The sequence below is a fragment of the Neoarius graeffei genome, chromosome 26, assembly GCF_027579695.1.
Source record: "Neoarius graeffei isolate fNeoGra1 chromosome 26, fNeoGra1.pri, whole genome shotgun sequence".
Taxonomy (NCBI): Eukaryota; Metazoa; Chordata; class Actinopteri; order Siluriformes; family Ariidae; genus Neoarius; species Neoarius graeffei.
Window position 1 is genome coordinate 19,784,199 of NC_083594.1, and position 19,174 is coordinate 19,803,372.

Here is a 19,174-nt window from a genome sequence, read left to right on the forward strand (position 1 = left end):
GACCAGCGGCTCAGGCCTTCGGTGGAGGAGGTCTGGTTCCAAAAAGGAGAAGCTCTTCCAGGTAAAATCTACAGTGCTCAGCGTAAATGACTACACCGCTTTTGAAAAGTAACATTTTAAACAATTTCCAAAATGTTGACAAGACAAAGTTTGATATAACATCTGTTTAACTTATAACGTGAAAGTAAGGTTAATATAACCTAGATTACACATTTTTTCAGTTTTACTCAAATTAGGGTGGTGCAAAAATGAGTACATCCCACAACAAAAACTACTACATCTAGTACTTTGTATGGCCTCCATTATTTTTAATGACAGCACAAAGTCTTCTAGGCATGGAATGAACAAGTTGGCGACATTTTGCAACATCAATCTTTTTCCATTCTTCAACAATGACCTCTTTTAGTGGCTGGATGGAGAGTGATGCTCAACTTGTCTCTTCAGAATTCCCCAAAGAAAATAATTTCTTTACACCACAAAGGTGAAGGCTACAAGAAGATCAGCAAAGCTTTACTTATCAGTCAGAATACTGTAGCAAAAGTGGTACAAAAATTTAAGGAACCTGGAACTGCAACCATCTCACAGAGACGTCCAGGTCGTCCACGGAAGTTAGCACCTCGACAGGAGCGTCTTCTGATGAGAAGGGTTGAAGAAAATCGGCATGCAAGTTCCACTGCAGTTATCTAAAGAAGTAGAAAGCCAAACTGGGGTGACTATTTCCCGTGACACAATACGGCGTACGCTGCAGAGGAATGGCATGCATGGATGCCGTCCACGAAAGAAGCCTCTCCTAAAGCCCAGGCACAAAAAAGCCCGCCTAGAGTTTGCCAGGGCCCGTGCTGACAAAGATGAAGACTACTGGGACTCTATACTCTGGAGTGATGAGACCAAGATAAATGTTTTTGGAACTGATGGCTTCAAAACTGTATGGCGTTGCAAAGGTGAGGAAAACAAAGAAAAATGCCTGGTGCCTACAGTGAAACATGGTGGTGGCAGTGTCCTTATGTGGGGCTGCATGAGTGCTGCTGGTGTCGGGGAGCTGCATTTCATTGATGGCATCATGAATTCACAGATGTATTGCTCTATACTGAAAGAGAAGATGCTACCATCACTCTGTGCCCTTGGTCATCGTGCACTTTTCCAACATGACTAAACACACATCTAAGGCCACTGTTGGATTTCTGAAGAAGAACAGGGTGAAAGTGATTCAGTGGCCAAGTACGTCTCCTGATCTGAACCCAACCAAACAGCTATGGGGAATTCTGAAGAGACAAGTTGAGCATCACTCTCCATCCAGTCACTAAAAGAGGTCATTGTTGAAGAATGTTAAAAGGTTGATGTTGCAAAATGTCGCCAACTTGTTCATTCCATGCCGAGAAGACTTGGTGCCGTCATTAAAAATCATGGAGGCCATACAAAGTACTAGATGTAGTAGTTTTTGTTGTGGGGTGTACTCATTTTTGCACCACCCTAATTTGAGTAAAACTGAAAAATCGTGTAATCCAAGTTACATTATTAACCTTACTTTCACGTTATAAGTTAAACAGATGTTATATTAAACTTTGTCTTGTCAACATTTTGGAAATTGTTTGTGTTCATTGAGATATTGTTTAAAATTTTACTTTTCAAAGGGGGTGCACTCATTTACGCTGAGCACTGTACCTTCACTTCAGATGTATTGTGCATTATTTACACACTACTTCTGTGATAGCCTCTGGATTGCTGGTTCGATTCTCTGGACCAGCAGGAATGGTTGAAGTGCCCTTGAGCAAAGCACTTAACCCCCAACTGCTCCGGGTATGTTGTGTGTCGCTCTGGATAAGAGCGTCTGCTGAATGCCTTTAATGTAATGTACTGATATTATGTTGTGTGATTTATGATGCTGATTTTTTTCATACACTATATGGCCAAAAGCATGTGGACACCTGACCAGCACACCTGTATGTGGTTCTTCCTCAAACTGTTGCTGCAAAATTGGAAGCACACAATTGTTTGGAATGTCTTTGTATGCTGTAGCATTAAGATTTCTTTTTACTAGAACTATTTGGTCCAAAACTGTTTCATCATGATCATGCCCCTCTTTACAATATGAGGTCCATGAAGACACGGCTCACTAAGGTTTGTGTAGAAGAACTTGAGGGTCCTGAACAGCTTTGAGATGAACTGGAACACTGATTGGACCCCAGATGACCTCCACCCAACAGCAGTGCCTGACCTCGCTAATGCTCTTGTAGCCTAATGAGCACAAATCCCCACAGCCATGCTCCGAAATCCAGTGGAAAACCTTCCCAGAAGAATGGAGGTTATTCTAACAGAAAAAGCAAGGACTAAATCTGGAATTGGAAGTTCAACATGCACATATGATTGTGATGGTTAGGTGTCCACAAACTCTTGGTATATACATACAATGCCGGGGTGGCCCTATATTTAGCCGGGACCATCCCCGGCCCCAACCATCAATGGTGGCCTGCTTGGAGCATGGGGAAAATAATTTTCACTAATTTTGGTCACTGATCTTATTCTTGCATTAATCATCAATTCAACTGCACTCCGCATTTTCACATGGCAGCCCAGACGCCGACAGCATCGCAGCAGATTAAATAGGCGCTACCAAATAAGGAAATTCTCCCCTCCCCTCTATTGCAGTTGGTTTGGTCCAAGACTCCTCCTCTGTATTGCGGGGAACTTAAACAACATTGGCGCGAAACAGCGCGCGTCAGTGATGGAGGGCAGAAAGAGGCCAGGTGGAACCGAAAGGGCGAAGCTTAAAAAAAGGAAGGAGGTGGCAGCAAAATGTGCCAAATTGACATGTTCTCAAGACCAGCTGGTAGGTTACGAAAGATATGGAGTATGATAACCCTGTTTGTCGATTTCATCAGTCTATGCTAGGCCTATAATGTGTCGATAGTTTGCGATGTCAATTCAGCTTTTTGATGTCATGTGAAATCTCGCAATTTACACGGTATAGGTGTGGTGTATGTCTTAATTCTAAGAAGAACCGGACATTGCTTTACATCCCAGTTATTAATAGTTTTAGATGAACAGGTCCCAAATGTGCTGTTGCGCGTTATTTCCTCATCCAGCCTATTTCATCTCGCTGTCACACCGTGCATTTCCACAGGCGTGCGCACATTGTGGTTCTGAACACATAGGCCTAGAAGTCATATTTGATGTTAAATAATTGTTGTTAAATATATAACTTAGAAGAGGTGTATGCGTATGCCAATATTCTAAGCAGAATCGAACACTTGCTTTAGCCTACATTTCATTTAACCATTTTTGAGTTGCCTAATGCGCCCTCACGCTTTATCTGCCGGTTGCTGAGTACCCAGCATTGTTGATTTGCCATTATTTTCGAGGCGTATGCGGCATGTAATGCACAAGCATTGGTTCAAATGCACGCGAGATGGGTGCTTTCGTTATTTTAAGACTATGTGACTAAAAATGTGTTGTGTAATTCGTCTTAAATAACGCGAAACAATCAGCCATACTCGCTGCTTTGCTATTTGGAGTGGCAGTCAGCTGGATTTCGCCCCCGACGTAAAAGTTCATTCCCACACCCGGGCCGAAGATGCCGATTTCTGAAGATGCATTCTTCAGTCCTTTGGATGTGTTTTCAAATATTTTCACTAAGGAACTTTGGGACATGTTGGTGACACAGATAAATGTATATGCGGATTAGACACGCGGCCACACATCATCCAATTTTAAGTGGAGCCCCGTCTCATACTAGATGAAATCGTTCGTCGGTCTCTGCATTACGTTTGTGGTCATTAAACTACCGCGTAATGGAAGTTTTATTAACCCTAAAGTAATGCAGAGAATGACGAACAACATACATTGTCACTACCTGAATTTAAACCAAATAAAAAGCATTGTGAAGGAACAGTTATTTGTTTTATCTTTTTTAATGTACTCAAATTCCTCCTCCATTTCAAAGTGGCCTGAATGTGAATTAAACTCCCGGACTGAAAACAGGGCCCACTCCGGCCCTGTATACATATAGTGTTTGCTTTTAATGTGTGTGGGGGTTTTTTAGATGGAAAATAACCACGCACTTAACCCTGTGTAACAGTGGTTAATCCTGGTCCAGGGAATCAAACCAGTGACCTTTTGGTCCCAAAGCTGCTTCTGTAACCACTAGGCCATGGTTTTCCCATAAGTATAAATGCTCATCTTTAAATAATCATATACCAATCATCCATTTTTTTTTTTTTTTTTTACAGGTCAATTAAGAGGAAGAAGTTTGATGATGAGCTGGTTGAGAGCAGTCTGGTTAAATCCTCTAGCAGGGTTAAAGGCCCACCAGGCATTGAGCCAATCCGCTGCCCTGGGGCTGAGCCATCATCCAGTGAAAAAAAGAAGGTATTGAATATAAATCTTGACATGCAAATGTGGTTTGTTTTACCAGGGTGTTTTTTTTTTTTTTCAATTACTGTTTATCTTCTTGTCATCAATTAATTGTTTTTATTAGAGATTCTTTATTTCATTTTCTTATTTCTGTCCTGTTCCATTTTGTTTTGGTGGTGATGATGATGATGATAACGAAAGGATGCCAACAGTCACTGCGTTTCCATGCACAATATATTTCACTTTTTTCCCTTATTCAGATAAAGACAATATTCCTACTAGGGGTGTGCAAAAATATCGATACGGCGATATATCGCGATACTTTGTCTTCTGATTCAATATCGATACTCAAAATTTGAATATCGATATTTTTTCAAATAATAAATCATGTTTCAGACGGGTTGTAAATCCAGTACGACTTCCGCACCTCCGCTCCGCGAGGTGTCGCTGTGCCGCTCCCTCACTGCAAGGCACTCTTCGTCTTCTCTTTTTTCCCCCGGCGGTTGCAGTGAGGAAAAAAAACAAGCAAGCATGGCTGTTAACGTAAACCTAGAGACGCCGCCGAACTTTAAGGCAGATGTTTGGAGGCACTTTGGATTCCAAAGGAAAGGAGAAAAAAAACAGTGAGCCGGTGTTCTGTAAAGTTATCCTACCTCTTGGATTTGTCCTACCAAGCCTACTGCGCATGCGCGAAATCCAGGAGGGTAGGAAAATTCAACAGTAGTTTTGTTCTACCGATCAGCTGGGCTGATAGAAAATCGGTGAGTATTTCACGCATTTGCCGATTTTTATGTTTTGTGCGTATTGGTCGAGTCTTTGGCCGAGTCAAATAATTTGTAATGCCTCGTTTTGAATAATAAACCGGTCTGTATGAGAACTTGCTAATTCATGTGTTCTGCGCATGCGCAGTAGGAGACTAAGCTGCACACTGCACTTTTCAATGTGTTTCAGACGGTGTGTTGTTCCTGCAAAATAAGCACAAGTTAAATGTTCTCAGGTATATGTTCTCAAGTTTACAAAGAACAAATTGATATTCGTGTTAGCACTGAAATGTATGTGCAGTCTGCAGTGCAAGTTTTAAGTTTTCATAAAACAATTTGATTCTGCTTGTTAAGCAGCACTGATGTGTCCATGCTTACAGAAAAGTTGATAATACTAGCACAGAAATGGGAATTTTCTGTATGTTGTAGTGAAGCAACTCTTGGTTTTGCCAGCAGTGGAATAGAGACAAATATATGTCTGGCAAGAGTGTGTAGTTATGTATGTGAAATGTAATTTTACAGTGGTCAATAAATTCTGATTTTCTTCAGTGACACAGATATCGTGATGTGGTTGAAATTTCTTGCAATATATCAGTTATCGCAGAATCGCTGTACCGTGATATTATCGTTATCGTGGGCAAAATATCGCCATAGTATCGTATCGTGAGGTATCTGGTGATACCCAGCCCTAATTCCTACTAGGCTGTTTACATGGCAAATGAAAATGAATATTCCATTAGTATTCCCGTTTACATACTGGCGAGTGGCCTAGTGATTAGTGTGTCTGCCTCATGGTTGGGTCATACCCAGGCTTTCGTCTAAACGGGGGAACGGGGCGCTGCGCCCTCTTACTCTCAGCGTGCGCCCCCTTACTGACTCCGTGAAAACATCCCAGCAACACTACGTGACAATGTGTCTGATCATCAAATACGTTATAATTGCTCCAAAAATATTCCAATCATAGTAGATACACCGCCAGACGGTGCAAAAACAATCCGAATTGGCGTTTTCCAGACTGAGGCGCCATGTTGTTTAGTTGTTTACTTGTCGCGGCTGCTCTCGCGAGATTTGACATGGGTTACATACAAGGTCAGCTGACTTGTCGGGCGAGATTTCTCGAGACTGAATGACCTTTCACCCACCGGCGCGGGAGCTTTTGACAGAAGTAGTTCGCGAGTTGTTTTTGTTGACGCTTGGGCATTTAAAGATGTCATCCCGCGGCACGAAACGGAAGAAAGCCAAAGACTGTCCAGGGCAGAAGAAGATTACTTCTTTCTTTTTCAATGTTGACAGACAATTTGTTACAATTTCCCTCTCAGATAGCCTCAGAATGTCCCATTGGAGCATTTTTCAAAGGCTTTGCACGGCGGGGGGGACAACCGGCACCATCCCCCCCCCCCCCCCCCCCCCCCCCCGCTTCGCTCCCTCGCCATGGTGAGCGCCCTCATACTAAATTTTTCTAGAAAAAACCCTGATACCAAAAACCATCATAAAAATGGTACCTACTGCCGTCTGGCAAGGCACGCTGCAATACAGATGTGAGTGGGGAGTCGAACTCTCGCGGTTACCAAAGGACTAGCCCCCCCACTGTAACCCTAGCTATGTAATAGCTATGGAAACGGAGCTCGGCGGCGCCCTATGCACCACATGGTGTGGGAAGGACTTTGATTGATTTGATTCCTGTTTACATGCAGCCATGCACACACACACACACTGATTGTCTAGTTGGATTGTGTTCAACGCACAGAGATGACCGTAAACAAGTGAAAGGCCGTTTTCTTGCAAACTGCTGTAAAAACCCCAACTGAGACACATATTAGGGGTGTTCACACGGCAACTTTTACTCCGGTGTAGCACCGGGGCTGCCCCGGTAGAGCGTTCACACGGTACAAAGTTATAGCGGTGTAGCCCCTGAAAGCTGCTTAAACCGGTGCAAATCTAAGCCTGCTCGGGAGGTGGTTTAAGAAATTTACTCCGGAGTAAATGCTAGTTTGCGGGGCAGCACCGATATAAAATGGGACGTCTGAACGCTACAGGGGTAGACTCGCTACGCGTGAGGAGAGTTGATTACATACGGGCATTGCATAATTTGCATCCTGGTATTTTGCGCTTCCAAAATGGCGAATATCAACAACAGCAGAACTGCGTGTCTTCCAGTGTTGCCAGATTGGGCGGTTTTAAGTGCATTTTGGCGGATTTGAACATATTTTGGGCTGGAAAACGTCAGCAGTAGCTATCTGGCAACACTGGTGTCTTCATCCACGTTGTTTTCCCGGCGCTTGGTGATGCCATGAAAGCCGGGAAAAGGAAGTACATTTTCACGCATGCGCATATTTCATTTCCGCATTATTACTATCGTATAGCACAGTTGCAAAAACTGCCGTGTGAACGCAAGTGGGGCTGCACCGGTGCTAACACACTTGTCTCTAGTAAGCAGGTTTGTGACGTGTGAACGCTCCACAAAATTTACACTGGTGTAAGATATATCGCAACAAAATACATCGGTGCAGCATCGATGCAAATATGTGCCGTGTGAACACCCCTATAGTGAATGCGCTGTATATGTGTCCAGAGAATGCTCCTAAAACCTGAATAATATCAGCATTTCCTACATGTTTGAATCAGAAAATGCTAAATTCGGAATATACAAACGGAAGATGCTGCGTATGTGATCTGTATCAAATTCAGAATCTTGTCATCTTCAGAAGAAGAGTGGAATATTAGTGTGTATGTAAACATACTGAATCAGACTCGGAATCAGAATTTATTTAAATTAAAAGCTAACCTTCAAGCACAAGACCACCGAGGAATAGAACAGACAAATATATATATAAATATATATAAGTGCGCATTGCATTTGTATTATTGTACTGTTGAGGTGGATAAACTAATAACAGATAATAAATAATATAGAACAGTCAACAAGGAGTGGGTTAGTGCATCTTTGCATTCAGCAGGGTTCTGGCTCTCGGGATAAAACTGTTCTTGAGTCTTAGTCCTGGACTTGATGCACCTGTAGCGCCTCCCAGAGGGCAGCAGGTCAAACAAATGGTGGCTCTGGTGAAAACTGTCCTTAACAATATTCCTCGCTCTGGTGAGGCAGCGAGAGTTGTAGATGTTGTCCAAGGTGGGGAGAGGGTGGCCGACGATTTTCTGCGCTGTCTTAACCACTCTCTGCAGCCTCTTCCTGTCTGCTTCAGTGCAGCTGGCGTACCACACAGAGATGCAGTACGTCAGCAGGCTCTCAATGCAGGATCTGTAGAAGGTCTCCAGCAGCTTACTATCCAGGTTGTTCTTCCTGAGCACCCTCAGGAAGTGTAGTTGCTGCTGGGCCTTCTTGATAACCGCAGACCAGGAGAGGTCTGCAGACATGAGGGTGCCGAGATACCTGAAGGTGTGGACCCTCTCTTCAGAGTCGCTGTTGATGTAGAAGGGGGTGAGGTCAGCCCTGTTCTTCCGGAAGTCGACAATGATTTCTTTAGTTTGTGAGGTGTTCAGTAACAAGTTATTTGTTGAGCACCACTCTGTCAACTTCAGGACCTCGTTCTTGTAGTTCACCTCATCGCTTCCTGAGATCAGCCCAACCACAGTGGTGTCATCGGCAAATTTAACGATAGTGTTTACAGGGTAGGCAGGGGTACAGTCGTGTGTGTGTAAAGAGAATAGAGTAGGGGGCTCAACACGCAGCCCTGGGGAGAGCTAAGTGAAGGCTAAGTTTCACTGTCTGGGGGCAATTTGTCAGAAAGTCCTTTATCCAGGAACAGGTGAGTGAGGGAATGCCCAAGTACAGCAGCTTGACAACTAGTATGTCTGGGATGATGGTGTTAAAAGCCGAGCTGTAGTCTACGAAGAGCATTCTCACATACAGTGGTGCTTGAAAGTTTGTGGACCCTTTAGAATTTTCTATATTTCTGCATAAATATGACCTGAAAACATTTATCAGATTTTCACACAAGTCCTAAAAGTAGATAAAGAGAACCCAGTTAAACAAATGAGACAGAAATATTATACTTGGTCATTGATTTATTGAGGAAAAGCATCCAATATTACATATCTGTGAGTGGCAAAAGTATGCGAACCTTTGCTTTCAGTATCTGGTGTGACCCCCTTGTGCAGCAATAACTGCAACTAAACGTTTCCGGTAACTGTTGATCAGTCCTGCACACCGGCTTGGAGAAATTTTAGCCCATTCCTCCGTACAGAACAGCTTCAACTCTGGGATGTTGGTGGGTTTCCTCACAAGAACTGCTCGCTTCAGGTCCTTCCACAACATTTCGATTGGATGAAGGTCAGGACTTTGACTTGGCCATTCCAAAACATAACTTTATTCTTCTTTAACCATTCTTTGGTAGAATGACTTGTGTGCTTAGGGTCATTGTCTTGCTGCATGACCCACCTTCTCTTGAGATTCAGTTCATGGACAGATGTCCTGACAGTTTCCTTTAGAATTCGCTGGTATAATTCAGAATTCATTGTTCCATCAATGATGGCAAGCCGTCCTGGCCCAGATGCAGCAAAACAGGCCCAAACCATGATACTACCACCACCATGTTTCACAGATGGGATAAGATTCTTATGCTGGAATGCAGTGCTTTCCTTTATCCAAATATAGCGCTTCTCATTTAAACCAAAAAGTTCTATTTTGGTCTCATATGTCCACTAAACTTTTTTCCAATAGTCTTCTGGCTTGTCCACGTGATCTTTAGCAAACTGCAGATGAGCAGCAATGTTCTTTTTGGAGAGCAGTGGCTTTCTCCTTGCAACCCTGCCATGCACACCATTGTTACAGTGTTCTCCTGATGGTGGACTCATGAACATTAACATTAGCTAATGTGAGAGAGGCCTTCAGTTGCTTAGAAGTTACCTTGGGGTCCTTTGTGACCTCGCCGACTATTACACGCCTTGCTCTTGGAGTGATCTTTGTTGGTCGACCACTCCTGGGGAGGGTAACAATGGTCTGGAATTTCCTCAATTTGTACACAATCTGTCTGACTGTGGATTGGTGGAGTCCAAACTCTTTAGAGATGGTTTTGTAACCTTTTCCAGCCTGATGAGCATCAACAACGCTTTTTCTGAGGTCCTCAGAAATCTCCTTTGTTCGTGCCATGATGCACTTCCACAAAGATGTGTTGTGAAGGTCAGACTTTGATAGATCCCTGTTCTTTAAATAAAACAGGGTGCCCACTCACACCTGATTGCCATCCCATTGATTGAAAACACCAGAGTCTAATTTCACCTTCAAATTAACTGCTAATCTTAGAGGTTCACATACTTTTGCCACTCAGATTTTTTTTTAATTAGATTTCATCGACTCACTTTACACAATACAATGATAAAGACAAAGACATACAATAAATAACTAACAAAACTTAAATATGCACGTAGATGAGGGGCGAACTAACGGACTCGAGGTCCCATAAGGTAAGCCCCATTTACAAAACACACAGAGAAAAAAAATTATATACACTACAAAAAATACAACATAACAGCGCAACTCACGCGCAGCAGTTCATTCTATATGTTGATCTGCAGTATGGGCATACGGTTTTCCAGGAACGTACATGCTGGGGGTCAAAAACAGATTTTAATTTTTCAAGATGGTGAACTCTAACACGGTCTTTAAAAAGAAAGTAGCTTCCAGATTGTCTAATTGGGAGAGGGAGATTATATGTAATATGAGATCTGTAATAATGGATGATTTTCCTCAATAAATAAATGACCAAGTATAATATTTTTGTCTCATTTGTTGAACTGGGTTCTCTTTATCTACTTTTAGGACTTGTGTGAAAATCTGATTGTTTTGTCATATTTATGCAGAAATATAGAAAATTCTAACGGGTTCACAAACGTTCAAGCACCACTGTAGCTCCCCTGCTGCCCCAGGTGACATAGGGCAGTGTGTAGAGCTGTGACTATGGTGTCTTCAGTAGATCTGTTTGCACGGTAGGCATACTGGTGTAGGTCGAAACTGGGAGGGAGACATGCTTTGATATGATGTTGAACCAGCCTCTCAAAGCACTTTGTGATGCCAGGTGTGCGAGCGACTGGGCGATAGTCCTTGAGGCTGTCTATGGTAGGTTTCTTTGGAACAGGGATGACTGTGGATGGTTTCAGGCAGGATGGGACGACAGCTTGTGACCGGGAGAGGTTGAAGATGGAAGTGAAAATTCTCGAGAGCTGGTCAGCACATGCCTTGAGCACCTTACCCGGCACGCCGTCTGGACCAGCAGCTTTCCTGGAGTTCACTGGCCTGAGCACTACCTCACGTCATGCTCCTCGACAGTGAGTGAGGCGAGGCTAGTGCAGGCAGCGGTGGAGTAGCCTGGGCCCGCCCATCCTAAGCGTGACGCAACATGAGGGCCTGTTGTGAGCTTAGTCTGGCCAGGCAAGCTATCTACAGCTCTTCCAAGCTCCCGAAAAATCGGGAACCAATCAACTTTGAGCATCTCCAACGGCCCTGGGTAGAGGCGTGTTCAAGGCAGTGACGTAGTAGAACTGCGACCGGAAGCCATAGATTGTTTACAGAATCTATGCCTGAAGAAACATTACGAACATGGAGCAAGTTCTCATTGAAAACGGAGCAAAGAACAGCCCTGGAGGTATTTATTGAAAGGAAGGACGTTTTTGCCTTGCTCCCGACTGGCTTCGGTAAGAGTTTAATCTACCAGTTAGCCCCGTCGCGTCACATACGTCAGAGGAAAGAGTGATGTGATTGGTTTAAGCTTCGTCACAGCCTTTTCTGGCTTCGACCAGTAGCAAACTGAGGCATTTCAGGGAGGCGGGTCAAACACACGCTTTGGGAAATGGTTGGGCTTAATATCTTGGCCAGACCAATAGCTCGTAGAGCTTTGCAGTCGCGTTAGCCAGACTAGCGGTGGAGTGGCTATGTGCTGTTTTATCTCAAAGCGTGCAAAAAAAAGCAGTTCAGCTCCTCTGGCAGTGATACGTCTGAGCCTCTGGGTGTCACTATATGGCCACTGTAGTTGGTGATACTCTGTATGCACTGCCATACCTGCCGCGGATTGTTATCTCAGAGACGGTTCTCTATCTTCCTCTTATAGTCCGCCTTAGCATCCCTTATTCCTCTCTTGAGATCAGCTCGGGCTGCACTATACAGAGCTCTGTCACCTGAACTGAATGCTAAGTCCCGGGCCCTGAGGAGCGTGCGGACATGGCCGGTCATCCAGGGTTTCTCATTGGGGAAGACATATATGCATTTAACCACAACTGATTGTGGAGTTGACAGTAGTAGCACGAATTTGACAGTTTATAAACAGGTATGCAGTATACGGTACTATATATGTGCCTTCGTGAAAATAAGCAGGGGGTAATGTTCGAGGACAATCATATGGGAAACCTGTGTCTTTAACATGTATTTTGAAGTTATGCCATTATTTCTGCAAATCGTTGGCACCTTTTAATGAAACCTCTTTGGAGAAGAAAAACAGAATAGGTTGGAGGATATTTGTCGAAGACTCCGTTCCTCTGCGTAGAATATTTCAAGTTTATTTATATTCTTGTGGACTGCACTCTTGAATTCAGAACAGTTTTCGATCGCGTTCAAATCTGGAGACCGAGTTCGCTAATGCAAACTATTGATTTTACGTCAACAATCATTTCCATGTTCACTTGGATGTATGATTTGATATCTTGCTGAAGAGCTCCAGTATACAGCCCTGTTTTAACCACCATACTTTTTGTTTTGTGTGTGTTTATCAGGTTTCCAAGTCCAGCACATCGTTAACTCCTCCACTGACCATGGTGATCACGCCATCCCCAATCACCAAACGAGTGAAGAAGAGCAAGCAGCCTCTGCAGATCACTAAAGACCTGGGACGCTGGAAGCCCACAGATGACCTGCTGCTCATTAATGCAGTGCTGCAGGTTAGAAACACCTTCATATCGTCATCAAGTTCAGCCATTATTGTAGCCTGTCTCTGTAGAGTGGTTGAGGAAGTTATTTATTTTTAAAAGAAAAAGTAGTTTCGTCAGTGTAGGTCATTTAAGTTACTATTCAAATCAATGCCAGCCAATGAGCGCTTATATTAATAATTAACAGTTATTCAGAAGAAGAAGAAGCCTTTATTTTTGTCACATGTACACTCAAACACAGCGAAATTTCTCCTCTGCATTTAACCCATCAGAAGCAGTGAATACATTCACACGTGCGCGTACACATACCCAGAGCAGGGGGCAGCTATACTACAGCGCCCAGGGAGCAAGTGGGGGTTAGGAAATCGAGTCGTACGTGAGCTGATAGCCGATGAGGCACGTAGTACCGAGTCGGCTATAAGCCATGTACGGTGAGATTGAGTGGACTAATTGTTTTATTCTATCCACGTTCACTGGATTTTGAGAAGCAGAGCATTTTTATTTTTTGCAAATTCGATAAATTAAAACTTTATATGAAACGTTTGACAATCATTTCCACTTAGAATGTAAACAAACCGGCAAAATGACAGTAGCAATTTGTGAAAAATGCTATCGTAATAATAATTCTTGAAAAATTAAAAAAAAGATACGTTCTTACTAGAGCTGTGCAATATATTGTATTTTTATCACGATATCGATATTGGTGTCAAACGATATCAAAATTCATAATATCGATATGAAATGATTTTTTTGTCATTTGTAAGGTAAAACAACCCTTCTGTCCCCTAAGGCACACCGTAGCCTTGTATACGTCATCCATTCTACTCCCGCGATATCTCCGCAACAGTAAAAAATCAGTTCTTCTGTTTTCATACGTGTTGGGTGATTTGATATATTGATTTGTTAATATGTTGTTTGATTTGCTTGCTAATAGTTATAATAATACAATTAACATATTTACGTCATATTTTTGGATGTGTGACTGGGTAATGTAAAAATGGCATCTACGGAAGAAAACAAGCACAACAATATTAGCACATATCCAGCTTGCTAGCTGTGTTAGATGTGTTAAACCGTGTGGATTTAAGTGGAATAATTGCGAGTCGTCCTGTGGTCAAGGCAGCGTTTTAAGGTAAGGCAATTTGGTTATTAATGTTGCCCGCCGCGGCATGTTTACTTGGGTTCATTTGATTTTGACTTGTGCATCTGCAGCTAGCATCATGCTTTGAAGTAGGTTCTGCTAAGGACGGGTTTATTGCGCGATGTAGACGGACTCAGATGTAATTACATTGTTTTTAAAATTCCGTGCGCTTAAAACGGTGTCCCCCTGCTAATCATGTAGCCCTAATCATGTGTTGCTTTTACTTTTCCTAATGGCGAGTGAAATATCTCTGCAAATGGTATTTCAATGCTGACATGCCAAAAAGATAGCGGAGTCCACATTTGGAAGATGAAGGAAGAGAAGCCTGATGCTTGAAAATAGATCGCTTAATCCACAACGCATATCTGTATTTGAGACATAACCTGCAACTAGTGGGGATGTTTTGGAATGACTGTGCATAGGGTGTTTTTGGCCACAGAACACTAACCCACAGTAGTAGGAGGACTACTGGGTTCGTGGATTTTGTCTGTTGACTGAGCGAAGCATGGTGTTTGCCTTGTGCCATTTCACGTAGCATCTAGCCGCAGTGCCACCTACACTTTCAGGGAATGTTTACATGCCGCTGAGCTATTTTCATGTATGTTAATTCTTAAGGACTTGTCTCTATATTGTGCGTGTTCACACACGGACTGGCCATCGGGAGTAGCGGGAGTTTTCCCGGTGGGCCGGTGGTTCAGTGTGGGCCGGCGGAGAAAAAAACAAAACAGTTGCGCACTGGCCTTGAATATGATAAGCAATGTTAACAGTTTCTGAAAGAAACAGTTAACATTGCTTATTACAGTTGCGCGCTGGCCTTTAATATGATAAGCAATGTTAACAGTTTCTTTAAGAAACTGTTAACATTGCTTATCATATTAAAGGCCAGCGCGCAACTGTTTTTTTTTTGTTTGTTTTGTTTTTTTTTCTCCGCCGGCCCACACTGAACCACCGGCCCACCGGGAAAACTCCCGCTACTCCCGATGGCCAGTCCGTGTGTGTGCGTGTTTAATGTTGGTGTCTTAACAACACACAAGCTTACGTTGTAGTGTGTGTGTGTGTGTGTGTGAGAGAGAGATTTTATCCTTGGCTGGCTACGAGCCAGTGTGGACGTTACGCAGTAATCACTGGTAATACCAGCGCTGGCTCCATCCTCTGTGATCGGAAATGTTGAGTGAGGAGAACGTGAGCCTTGTGCAGGCTATAGGACCTATGCAAAGTACGCGCTTGCACAGTAAATAGTTTAAGTAAAAGGCGTTTCAGGGTACAACGGGAAGGGTTGACAGGTAGCCTATGAGGCCTGTACTATAAAAATGTGGCCCGGTGCCTCGGGTGTTGATGATCGGGGCTTTAAAAAAAAAGGTGTATAAATATCGTTTTAAAAATCGCGATATCGATATTTACTGAAAAAATCGTGATATTGATTTTTTCCAATATCGAGCAGCCCTAGTTCTTACTATCAAATACTTTTATTCTATATTTTTTTGCTTATTTTGGGGGGGAGGGGGTTGTTTTCGAGTCGAGTTTTTATTTCGTACTTGGTTGGTTTTGCAACATGTTCCGCCATTTTATTTTTCTCTACTCACGGTATATGAGCTGATAGCCTAGTAATAGAGTAGCCAATCCGAGCACGCGATTGTTCATATCCAGTGAATGTGGATAGAATGATAATACTCGCAGTAAAAGGAAAATTGAAGTGACTGGATTTCAGTTAGAATGTAACACTTTCCAGATTCTTCTCTGACTGATGAGAAATTCAGTGCCAAATCTATAACAACAACAGGGATTCCAACTCCACATTTGCAACCGTAACTCTGCTCTCTACTATCAACCATCAGTCCAGTACTAAGAGTACTTACTGGATGTTTTTAGTACCTGATAAATATTAGCACTCACAGGAGCTTATGGTGCTAATGGGACACTTGTACATCATGTATTTTCAGTGTTCTCCACTATCGTTAATGACTCGGCGGGCCGCCGAGTCAGAACGATTAGAAGAGCTATTACCGCCGACTCATAAATGCGCCGCCAAGCCTTCCCAGTCAAAAAAAAAAAAAGTTTACTTCAAAGAAAAGTAAAAAAACACGCCAATACAAACACCAAATACAAACACCAAAGTAATTCTCTGATCACAGATCGTTGATGCGCTTTACTTTACAATAGGTTCAACATGTTTCAATGTCACGCGGGCATATAGTCGAACGCCGACTTGCCGAATTATCCATCTTCCGTAACGTTTTTTTCCCCTTTAAGCTGGTCCCAGTGGTCACGATGATAACACGCCGCATGTGTAGTGCACTGACGGAGGAGTGCGTGTCAGTTAAGTGGCTCCAATTGCCTCAGACCTCCGAGAGGAGTACAGTGGAAAGAAAAGACACATACTGCACATCAAATGAAAGGTAATTTTGTGTAGAATTCAACTAAAAACAAAGATATATTCTGTTCAATAAACATTTCAGTAACGGAGTGACAAAATAAATGTAAAGTCGGCTCCCAGTGTCAGAAGATTTTGCACAAAAGCAGCTACTTGCGAAATAAATACCATGCAACTTAGATGCCAAGAAATGGCATCTGAGGGGTTTCTTATTTCAAAATTTTCTGGTGCGAGGGGTCGCGAACCCCCCGGCGACGGCTGCTCAATACTACCGCCGAGCTATAACTTCAGGTAGTGGAGAACACTGTATATTAGCATATTTTTAAAAAAAGATTTCATTTTCCAACAGCTCTTTGTTGTTTGAACATGGAGGAAATGAAGGCGGACAGTGATGAGGGCACTGATTTAATCTTAGTTGATCAGAGGTGGACAAAGTACCCAACTTCGTTACTTAAATCACAGTACAGATCCCACTGGTCAAATGTTACTCCGATACAAGTGAAAGTTGTCCAGTCAAATTTTTACTTAAGTACTTTGCTTTTAAAAATACTTAAGTATTAAAGTACATTTTCTGTCAACGCATCGTTGTATTATTGCCACAACACTTACAAACCCTAATGTCGTGACCAAAGACGGAAATGTGAATTCACAAAACGAACGCATGCTGTGCATCATGGTGGTTTAACGTTAAACTAACTAGTCAGTGAAGCTCCACTTGACGCTAGCAAACTCTTTTCAAGCTCAAAAGCATATTGGGTATCTAACGCTACTAGAAAAGAAAGATTTCTACATTCTGTTTATTTGGCAAGATTTTGCTAAAACATATTTCTGAAAGGACTTCAGATAAGTTTACGTGATTCATGTTAGTGTAACTGTTTTTCCATGCTAACTAATAGTGTCCCAGTTAACTAGCTATGTGTTAAAGTGCGCATCTTGGGTATATTTAGGAGCAAGATCAATGTAATTCTCTTATTTTATATTAAACCTTGGTCAAATATCTTTTGCATTTTGTGCAATTTTTTTTTTACCTTGCGCAATACCAGAAAAATTCAGTTGAAATCAAGCCATTTGAGGCAAATTGGTCCGCCTCTCGGCACGGTGGTGTAGTGGTTAGCGTTGTTGCCTCACAGCAAGAAGGTCCGGGTTCGAGCCCCGGGGCCGGCGAGGGCCTTTCTGTGCGGAGTTTGCATGTTCTCCCCGTGTCCGCGTGGGTTTCCTCCGGGTGCTCCGGTTTCCCCCACAGTCCAAAGACATGCAGGTTAGGTTAACTGGTGACTCTAAATTGACCGTAGGTGTGAATGTGAGTGTGAATGGTTGTCTGTGTCTATGTGTCAGCCCTGTGATGACCTGGCGACTTGTCCAGGGTGTACCCTGCCTTTCGCCTGTAGTCAGCGAGGATAGGCTCCAGCTTGCCTGCGACCCTGTAGAACAGGATAAAGCGGCTACAGATAATGAGATGAGATGAGATGGTCCGCCTCTGAAAAAACTTGGCATTTGGATTTCCCGGCAAACATTGATTTTCGTGACGTCGCGTGCGGGACGCCTCCTTCTGAATCCTGTGTCAGTGTTGGTTTGTTTATGAGAAAACGACCTGGTGGTTTTCTGCAAATTTCTTCAACGTTATCGCGTAATTATTAAAATGGTTAACAGATGTATCGTAGGAGGGTGTAGCAACACCAATCATGATGGGATTAGTACTCATCGTTTAGAGAGAGAGGACAATGAGAGAGAAATGGGAGCGCTTCGTGCGAGGCACCCGGAAAAAGCCGAGGACCAAAGCAGAGCCGAGAAAAAGATCAAGAAATCGGCAATTCACAAGTTGACTGTTGCCAGGGTAAGAAATAAGAGAGACTATACTCTAAATTAGGTGTTCCTGTGTTTGTGTGGTACACGGATAATGTTATTTATTGACACACAAAAGTAAACAACACGAAAGCGCTGGGCGATAATACACTTGCTCCACATGTATCAAGGGATCTGCGTGTCAGGGCTTGAGATCTTGGGACCTGTCAAACACATTAAATGTATATACAACCCTGCTTAGCTGATTCCATGTGTGTAGCTTATGAAATCTTTCTCCTACAGTAGCCAGTACTCTTCTAAATGAAGAAATATATAAATACATAATAGTGATTAGAAAAAATGTGATTTATGTAACAATATATAGATGAGCATTGATACATGAATCCATGGGTTTAGAAGCTCAGACGACAATTCCGTATCTCATCTCATCTCATCTCATTATCTGTAGCCGCTTTATCCTGTTCTACAGGGTCGCAGGCAAGCTGGAGCCTATCCCAGCTGACTACGGGCGAAAGGCGGGGTACACCCTGGACAAGTCGCCAGGTCATCATAGGGCTGACACATAGACACAGACAACCATTCACACTCACATTCACACCTAAGGTCAATTTAGAGTCACCAGTTAACCTAACCTGCATGTCTTTTGACTGTGGGGGAAACCGGAGCACCCGGAGGAAACCCACGCAGACACGGGGAGAACATGCAAACTCCACACAGAAAGGCCCTCGCCAGCCATGGGGCTCGAACCCGGACCTTCTTGCTGTGAGGCAACAGTGCTAACCACTACACCACCATGCCGCCCCGACAATTCCGTATTTCAATGCAAAATCACTAGCTGCTGTGGGTGCAATCAGTTAATTATTGAAATTAAGTGAT

The 19,174-nt window shown here is 43.1% G+C and overlaps 1 protein-coding gene across 1 annotated transcript in view; it reads left to right on the plus strand.

Annotated features, from left to right (window-relative positions):
• mcrs1 (microspherule protein 1) overlaps positions 1-19,174 on the plus strand; it is a 60,462-nt gene that overhangs the window by 981 nt on the left and 40,307 nt on the right. Inside the window, exons 2-4 of the mRNA XM_060910949.1 lie at positions 1-61; positions 4,227-4,365; positions 12,831-12,995. The exon at positions 1-61 is cut by the window's left edge and continues 111 nt beyond it. Of these exons, the coding sequence (XP_060766932.1) occupies positions 1-61; positions 4,227-4,365; positions 12,831-12,995 (365 nt within the window). The remainder of the gene's footprint in view (positions 62-4,226; positions 4,366-12,830; positions 12,996-19,174) is intronic.